The sequence below is a fragment of the Salmo salar genome, chromosome ssa19 (assembly GCF_905237065.1).
Source record: "Salmo salar chromosome ssa19, Ssal_v3.1, whole genome shotgun sequence".
Classification (NCBI taxonomy): Eukaryota; Metazoa; Chordata; class Actinopteri; order Salmoniformes; family Salmonidae; genus Salmo; species Salmo salar.
Genome location: NC_059460.1, coordinates 46,881,080 through 46,889,411, shown reverse-complemented (window position 1 = coordinate 46,889,411; position 8,332 = coordinate 46,881,080). Strand labels below are relative to the sequence as shown.

The 8,332-nt window shown below is 44.6% G+C and overlaps 1 protein-coding gene across 1 annotated transcript; it reads left to right on the top strand.

Moving 5' to 3' along the window:
* Positions 1-232: 232 nt before the first annotated feature.
* Positions 233-5,492, top strand: LOC106594974 (uncharacterized). The gene is made up of 2 exons (XM_014186360.2): positions 233-2,061; positions 3,503-5,492. The coding sequence occupies exons 1-2, from the start codon at positions 1,790-1,792 to the stop codon at positions 4,560-4,562; spliced, it is 1,332 nt and encodes a 443-aa protein (XP_014041835.2). The 5' UTR covers positions 233-1,789; the 3' UTR covers positions 4,563-5,492.
* The last annotated feature ends 2,840 nt before the right edge of the window (positions 5,493-8,332 follow it).

The following is an 8,332-nucleotide window of genomic DNA, read 5'->3' as shown; positions in this document are numbered from 1 at the left end:
CCTGTCTTTTCACAATACTATTGCAGGTATGGTTCTATTGTCTAAGAATTAAGATTATACATTCTTTGTATTAAGGATTGGTTATTATTTTATACTATACATTATGGCTTTATGTATGAGTGTGATTGTGAGAGTCTGAGAAAACACTGAGAGAGAAAGAACAACTTGTCAGGTGGTGCATTGGAGACTGATGTGTTCCTGTCCTGTCTTTTCACAATACTATTGCAGATCAACATAAAAGCCTTAAAGACAGCCGTGGTGTCGCTCTTCATTTCTTGGTTCTCCTGTGGTGCATAAGAAACCCGCTACAGATTGGTGCCGTGACCCGGATCAACAGATCAGCTGCAGCAGATCGCCGGGGGACCCCTACACAGAACTGGATTGACATCACACGTTTAAAACATTTGAGGGCAAGGTGAACTTTGGACAATATGTTGCATATATCTCAGTTGTGTGAGATTACAGAACAGGAGAGAGAAGACATATCAGGTGTTGGTGATAACAATGTACATGTTTCTCCGGTTGGTGTTACTGTGAGAGGTCCACAAGGTATGGCCACTGGGGTGGGGCGGGGGGCTCAGTTGGCCAGTATGGGGGAACATAGTGCTAGAGCCAGTCCTCTTAGATACCCAGCAGTCGACACTAGAGTGCCAAGTGTCAGTAGTTACCAACCAGAGCATGTTAGCAGTAGCCAACCAGGCAACGATGACAGTGAAGAGTCCCAGAAGGCCATAGGGGGTGAAAATGAATACCGAACCCAATTGCAAGCCCTAGCAGAGTTAGTCAAACAACTGGGCAGTGAAATAGGTAATCAAGTTGCCGCTAGTCTAGCAGGGGCTGGTCCAAGCACTTCCCCTCCCCAACCAATAGTAGAAATACCTGATTGGTCAAAGGTCAACCTAATTCTGAAGTCAGACGTCAGAGAACCACCCCACTTCCGGGGTGATAGCACAGACCGGTGCACAGTGACTGAATGGCAAGAACTTTTGCAAGCTTACTTGAAAAAGAAGGGATGCAGTATATCAGAACAGGGGCAAGAAATACAGGACAGACTGATGAGGCGGGCTAAAGACATAGTCAGAATTGGGCTCCGTGGAAACCCTCTTGTTAACATAAGCAGAGATCCTGAAGCCATATACAATATCTTGAGGCAGCACTTTGGAGAGGCAATCTCATCCACAATCCCATTAGGATACTTCTATGAAACCTTACCAAGACAGTCAGAGAGCTGCTTGGATTATTGGGTTAGACTGAACAAAGCAATTGACCTTGCCAATGAGTGCTTGCAAAGACAGGGAAAAAGAGTGGATGATCCAGGTCACGAGGTGACCATGATGTTTGTTAAGCACTGCCCTGATCCGGCACTATATGCCGCTCTTAGGTGCAGGCCTATTGAAAATTGGACCGTTGGAGATTTGCAGGCAGTGATTGACAGCCATCACAGAGACAAACAATAAGCCAGACACAGGGCGCAAAGTACTGCCAAGGTAGAAGTTGTGATGACCCCCGACGCTTGGTGTATGACTCAACAACAAGCAGTCGGTCAAAATAATTCAGCCACACCCGCTAACAGTGATCAGGCTCCATTGAACAAAGTGATTTCTCTCCTGGAAAAGCTCCTGTCAACCCAGGAACAAAATCAAAGGAGAACTTCAGCCAGAACGCCACAAACTACTACTGCTGCTGGTCCCTGTAGAATTTGTAAGGCCTCAGACCATTCAACTCAGTCACACTGCTTTAAGGAGGGGTTATGTTTCAAGTGTCACAGGACAGGCCACAGAGGCTTTGAATGTCCAGCAAGAAAACAAGTTGGAGAGGCAACTGCCGAGGCTCCCCCTGGCCCCGCTTTAAACTAACATGCTCACTCCAAGAGGGGGGCGATGTGGGCGAACATGTTACACCTCCACAGAACACTACAGATATAAGGACTGGAAACACAATGAAAACCGAGGTGATTTATCCAAAAATAGAGAGTAATGACAGTCTTTTCTATGTTCCAGTAATGGTGCAAGAAATTGTAGAACTTCAAGCTCTGATAGATAGTGGGTCTATGACCTGCACGTTAACCTGTTAGGGCTAGGGGGCAGTATTGACACGGCCGGATAAAAAACGTACCCAATTTAATCTGGTTACTACTCCTGCCCAGTAACTAGAATATGCATATAATTATTGGCTTTGGATAGAAAACACCCTAAAGTTTCTAAAACTGTTTGAATGGTGTCTGTGAGTATAACAGAACTCAAATGGCAGGCCAAAACCTGAGAAGATTCCATGCAGGAAGTGGCCTGTCTGACAAGATGTGTTTCATCTAGGCTGTTTTTATTGAAGACTTAGGATCTTTGCTCTAACGTGACACTTCCTATGGCTCCCATAGGCTCTCAGAGCCCGGGAAAAAGCTGAACGATATCGAGGCAGCCTCTGGCTGAAACACATTATCGCTTTTGGCAAGTGGCCGATCAGAGTACTATGGGCTTAGGCGCGTGCCCGAGTCGACCGAATGCTTTATTTTCTTTCGTCTGTTTACCTAAACGCAGATTCCCGGTCGGAATATTATCGCTTTTTTATGAGAAAAATGGCATAAAAATTTATTTTAAACAGCGGTTGACATGCTTCGAAGTACGGTAATGGAATATTTAGAATTGCGCCATGCTCGTCACCCTTATTTACCCTTTCGGATAGTGTCTTGAACGCACGAACAAAACGCCGCTGTTTGGATATAACTATGGATTATTTTGAACCAAACCAACATTTGTTATTGAAGTAGAAGTCCTGGGAGTGCATTCTGACGAAGACAGCAAAGGTAATAACATTTTTCTTATAGTAAAGCTGACATTGGTGAGTGCTAAACTTGCTGGGTGTCTAAATAGCTAGCCCTGTGATGCCGGGCTATCTACTGAGAATATTGCAAAATGTGCTTTCACCGAAAAGCTATTTTAAAATCGGACATATCGAGTGCATAGAGGAGTTCTCTATCTATAATTCTTAAAATAATTGTTATGCTTTTTGTGAACGTTTATCTTGAGTAATTTAGTAAATTCACCGGCAGTGTTCGGTGGGAATGCTAGTCACATGCTAGTCACATGCTAATGTAAAAAGCTGGTTTTTGATATAAATATGAACTTGATTGAACAAAACATGCATGTATTGTATAACATAATGTCCTAGGGTTGTCATCTGATGAAGATCATCAAAGGTTAGTGCTGCATTTAGCTGTGGTTTGGGTTTATGTGACATTATATGCTAGCTTGAAAAATGGGTGTCTGATTATTTCTGTCTGGGTACTCTGCTGACATAATCTAATGTTTTGCTTTCGTTGTAAAGCCTTTTTGAAATCGGACAGTGTGGTTAGATTAACGAGAGTCTTGTCTTTAAAATGGTGTAAAATAGTCATATGTTTGAAAAATTTAAGTTTTTGCATTTTTTAGGTTATTGAATAACGCGCCACGGGATTACACTGGCTGTTACGTAGGTGGGACGATTTGGTGCCACCTAGCCCAGAGAGGTTAAGTGAGTCAGCTGAAGACACACTTCTGAGATGTAATGTGATAAAACCAGAGTCTAGAAAGCCAACTCAAGTAGTTATTGTAGGCTGTGGGGGCAACCAGGCACAGCCTAAGTATGAATATGACTTGAACATTGATCTTTTAGATTGCAAGATGGCAGTATCTGTTTTAGTTGTACCTGGACAGACAGATGACATGATAGTTGGATCGAACGCCATAAAACACATAATGCAACAGGTTAAGAAAACAAATTGGTATTGGGACAGCCTCTCCAAACCTGCCAAAGGAGATTCACATGGACTTTTACTCAGCATGCTAGCCAACGTGAACCGTTGGCACGGTGACAAAATACCAGACAAAGTGGGAACTGTAATGCTCAAGCAGAGTGTGACTCTCATGCCCCAACATGAACATTTGGTCTGGGGAAAACTGAAAGAAAAGGTGCCGCTATCAGTCGGTAGTACTGTAGTCATAGAGGCCACTACAGCACGATCTGCACCAAGAAATGTCCTAGTAGGACGCACTGTATGTCCTTTGAGGGGTGACAAGTGGGTCCCCATGAAAGTGATCAACATGTTGGACCACCCTATTATTCTCCGCCGTAACACCAAGTTGGCCGATGTACACCCATGCCTAGCCCTAGAAGACCTAGAGCTCTATGCCAGCCATGCTGAGAACCCCAGTAAGGTCCAGTCTGCCCTTCAGAATGTCACCCAAGCTGGGGAAGAATGTTCAGTTAGTGGAAAAAGGGCAAAGAAAGAGTATCTACAAAAGTTGGAAGAGTTGGGCTTAAAAGAAGTTGACATAGAGTCCTGTGAAGTGTCTGACATGTGGAAAGGAAAACTAGTGGACCTTATTGCTCAGTATGAAGGCATCTTCTCCAGGGACCAACTTGACTGTGGAGAAGCGAAGAACGTCATCCACCATATCCGACTCAAAGATGAAAAGCCTTTCCGGCTGCCGTACAGGAGGGTCTCTCCATCCGACTACCAGAAACTGAGACAGACGCTGGAGGAAATGAAGGAGCGGGGCATCATCCGAAAGTCCAGTAGTGAGTAGGCCTCCCCCTTGTCCTGGTTTGGAAGCCGTCAGGAGAGTTGAGAATTTGCACTGATTTCAGATGGTTGAACCAGAGGACAGAGAAAAATGCATACCCATTGCCCCATCAAGCCGATGCTCTCGCTGCTTTAGGGGGGAACTGCTTCTTCAGTACTATGGATTTGACTTCGGGATTCTACAACATCCCCATACATGAAGATGACCGCAAGTACACAGCGTGCACAACACCCACAGGTTTATTTGAGTACAACAGAATGGCTCAGGGGTTATGTAACAGCCCAGCAACATTCGCCAGAATGATGACCTCGATCTTCGGCGACCAGAACTACTTGTCCCTCCTGTGCTACTTGGATGATCTCCTGGTTTTCGGGAAGACTGAGCAGGAAGCCCTGGACCGTCTCGAAATGGTGTTCTCCCGCCTTACGGAACACAACCTGAAGCTAGCGCAAAAAAAAATGTTACCTCCTCAGAAAATCTGTCAAGTTTCTAGGCCATATCGTCACGGCAGAGGGCATTGCAACCGACCCAGGAAAAGTGTCTGCAATCAACGACATCACAGCAGCTGACCTGATGGAAAATGATGGGAAAACACCTTCACCCACCAAGGTCAGATCATTTCTTGGTATGGCAAACTATTATTCCCACTTCATTGCGAGTTTCTCAGGTTAAGCCAAACCACTGTTTCGTCTGATTGCAGGACAGAAAAGTAGAAAAGACAGGAAAGGAGAAAAAGGAAAACCTCATGGCATGGCCCATAAACGTCTGAAACCTGAAGACTGGACTTCTGAATGTGGGGAGGCGCTGGAGAAGCTAAAAGCTGCTGTCTCCCAAACAGCCGTGCTGGCTCACCCAGACCTTAACCTCTTGGGGCTAGGTGGGACGCTAGCGTGCCACCCGTGGTGCACTCCATCAACAGCAGGTGCATTTCAAGAGCGGCAAATTTGAATCCAAATAAATGTCAAAATTCAAATTTTTCAAAAATACAACTATGTTACACCATTTCAAAGATAAACATCTCCTTAATCTAACCACGTTTTACGATTTCAAAAAGGTTTTACGGCGAAAGCATAAATTTAGAGTATGTTAGGACAGTACATTTACAAGAGTTGTGTGTAATGTTTTGTCAAGTCAAAGACAGGGTCACCAAAACCATAAAACCAGCTAAAATGATGCACTAACCTTTTACAATCTCCATCAGATGACACTCCTAGGACATTATGTTAGACAATGCATGCATTTTTAGTTCTATCAAGTTCATATTTATATACAAAAACAGCGTTTTACTATGGCATTGATGTTGAGGAAATCGTTTCCCTCCAATAACCGGCAGTCAAGTCAGCGTCAGAAATTAAATAATTAAAATTAGAAAACATTGGTAAAATATTATATTGTCATTTAAAGGATTATAGATTTACATCTCTTGAACGCAATCAACTTGCCAGATTTAAAAATAACCTTACTGGGAAATCACACTTTGCAATAATCTGAGCACTGCGCCCAGAAAAATACGCGTTGCGATACAGACTAGACGTCATGTTGGGGAGATCTAAAATCGAAAATACTATGTAAATAATCCATTACCTTTGATTCTCTTCATCAGATGTCACTTCCAGGTATCACAGGTCCATAACGAATGTAGTTTTGTTCAAAAAAGCTCATCATTTATGTCCAAAAATCTCCGTCTCGTTAGCACATGATGTAAGCCAGCCGGACTTCTCGTCATGAACGAGGGGAAAAAATATATTTCCGTTCGTTCAAACATGTCAAACGTTGTATAGCATAAATCATTAGGGCCTTTTTAACCAGAACATGAATAATATTCAAGGTGGACGAATGCATACTCTTTTATAACGTATTGGAACGAGGGTACCCAACATGAACTAGCGCGCCAGGTGTCTAATGGGACATCACCGTTCCATGGCTCTTGTTCGGTCAGATCTCCCTCCAGAAGACTCAAAACACTTTGTAAAGGCTGGTGACATCTAGTGGAAGCAATAGGAAGTGCCAAAATATTCCTAAACCCCTGTGTTTTTCAATGGGATAGGTTTAAAGTCAATACAACACATCAGGTATCCACTTCCTGTCAGAAAATGTCTCAGGGTTTTGCCTGCCAAATGAGTTCTGTTATACTCACAGACACCATTCAAACAGTTTTGGAAACTTTAGAGTGTTTTCTATCCATATATAATAAGTATATGCATATTCTAGTTACTGGGTAGGATTAGTAACCAGATTAAATCGGGTACATTTTTTTTATCCAGACGTGCAAATGCTGCCCCCTAGACCCAACAGGTTAACAAACCATTTCTCCTATCAACAGATGCATCAATGGATGGCTTAGGTGCAGTACTTAGCCAGACATTTGAGGGTGAGAGTAGGCCCAGACCAGTAGCTTTTGCAAGCAAGACTCTGTCGAGGTCCCAGTCCAGTTACCCAGCACACAGATTAGAGTTCTTCGCTCTTAAGTGGGCTGTGTGTGATAAGTTCACCCATTGGCTGAAGGGGAATAGTTTCACAGTCCTAACAGATAACAACCCCCTGACATATATAATGACGAAACCAAAGCTAGATGCCTGTGAGCAGCGGTGGGTCTCTAAACTGGCCCCCTTCGACTTTGACTTGAAGTACATCCCCGGGCCCCAGAATGTCCCAGCAGACCTGCTTAGTCGACAGCCGTTCGTTGGAGCTAGGAAGGCAAGTGAGATCCCAGAGTATGTGACTTCAGAGTCCATCCAGGACGCATTCAAACTGTCAGTCAATATCCAAGGTGGTGAGATCCTGGCTCAAGTCTCTTCTGAAGGAGTGAAAGCAGTTTTGGAATCCTGTCTGGAGTGGGATGCGAGTGTGCCAGTGCGCAAATTCCAATTAGCCCAGTATTCTGCCAGCATCCTTCAGCATGAAGGGGGAGTGGCTACTCTTCCAGTCCTGTCTCCTGCTGTGATACAGAGAAAACAGAAGGCGGATCAGGTGCTGGCCCGAGTGGCGTACTTTGTCGAGAGGAGGAGGAGACCTTCGCGGAGAGAGAGGGCTCATGAGACTGCCCAAGTGTTGAGAATGCTGAAGCATTGGGATAAACTCGAAATCAAGGATGAGATCCTCTACCGAAGATCTAAGGACAGAGTTGTCAAGAAGAGGTACCAGCTGGTGGTGCCAGACTCCCTTAAAGCCATCGTTCTGAGGGGAACCCATGATGAAGCAGGCCACCAAGGCCAGACTAGAACACTCCATTTGGTACGTCAAAGGTTCTTCTGGACTGGAATGGAAGGGGAAGTGAAGAAGTATGTCTCCTACTGTAAGCACTGTGTGGTTGGCAAGACAATGGAGCCAGAGGCTAGGGCACCGTTGGAATCTATTCAGACCAGCACAGCGTTGGAACTGGTGTGCATAGACTTCTGGTCAGCAGAAGGAAGGGATGGAGAGAGCGTTGATGTACTCATCATCACAGATAATTTTATGAAGCTGGCACATGCGTTTCCTTGCCCGAACCAGACAGCAAAGGTGGTTTCCCAGAAGTTATGGAACCAGTTCTTCTGTGTCTATGGGTTTCCCCAGCGGATACACTCTGACAAAGGAGCAAACTTTGAGAGTCACTTAATCGCAGAATTGCTACAAGTCTCAGGAGTCAAAAAGTCCCATACCACTCCATATCATCCTATGGGCAACGGTCAGACGGAAAGATTCAACCGCACGCTCGGAAACATGGTCCGATCGTTGCCAGCGAGAGCAAAAGAAAGATGGCCCCAGATGATACAGACGCTCACCTTCTCGTA

What these genes read in the sequence shown, in the direction of transcription:
- LOC106594974 (XM_014186360.2), top strand. Translation starts at nt 1,790, where the DNA reads ATGTCCAGCAAGAAAACAAGTTGGAGAGGCAACTGCCGAGGCTCCCCC. An exon ending in AGTGGGTCTATGACCTGCAC is followed by an intron (nt 2,062 to 3,502) that starts GTTAACCTGTTA and finishes TAGCCCAGAGAG; the next exon opens with GTTAAGTGAGTCAGCTGAAG.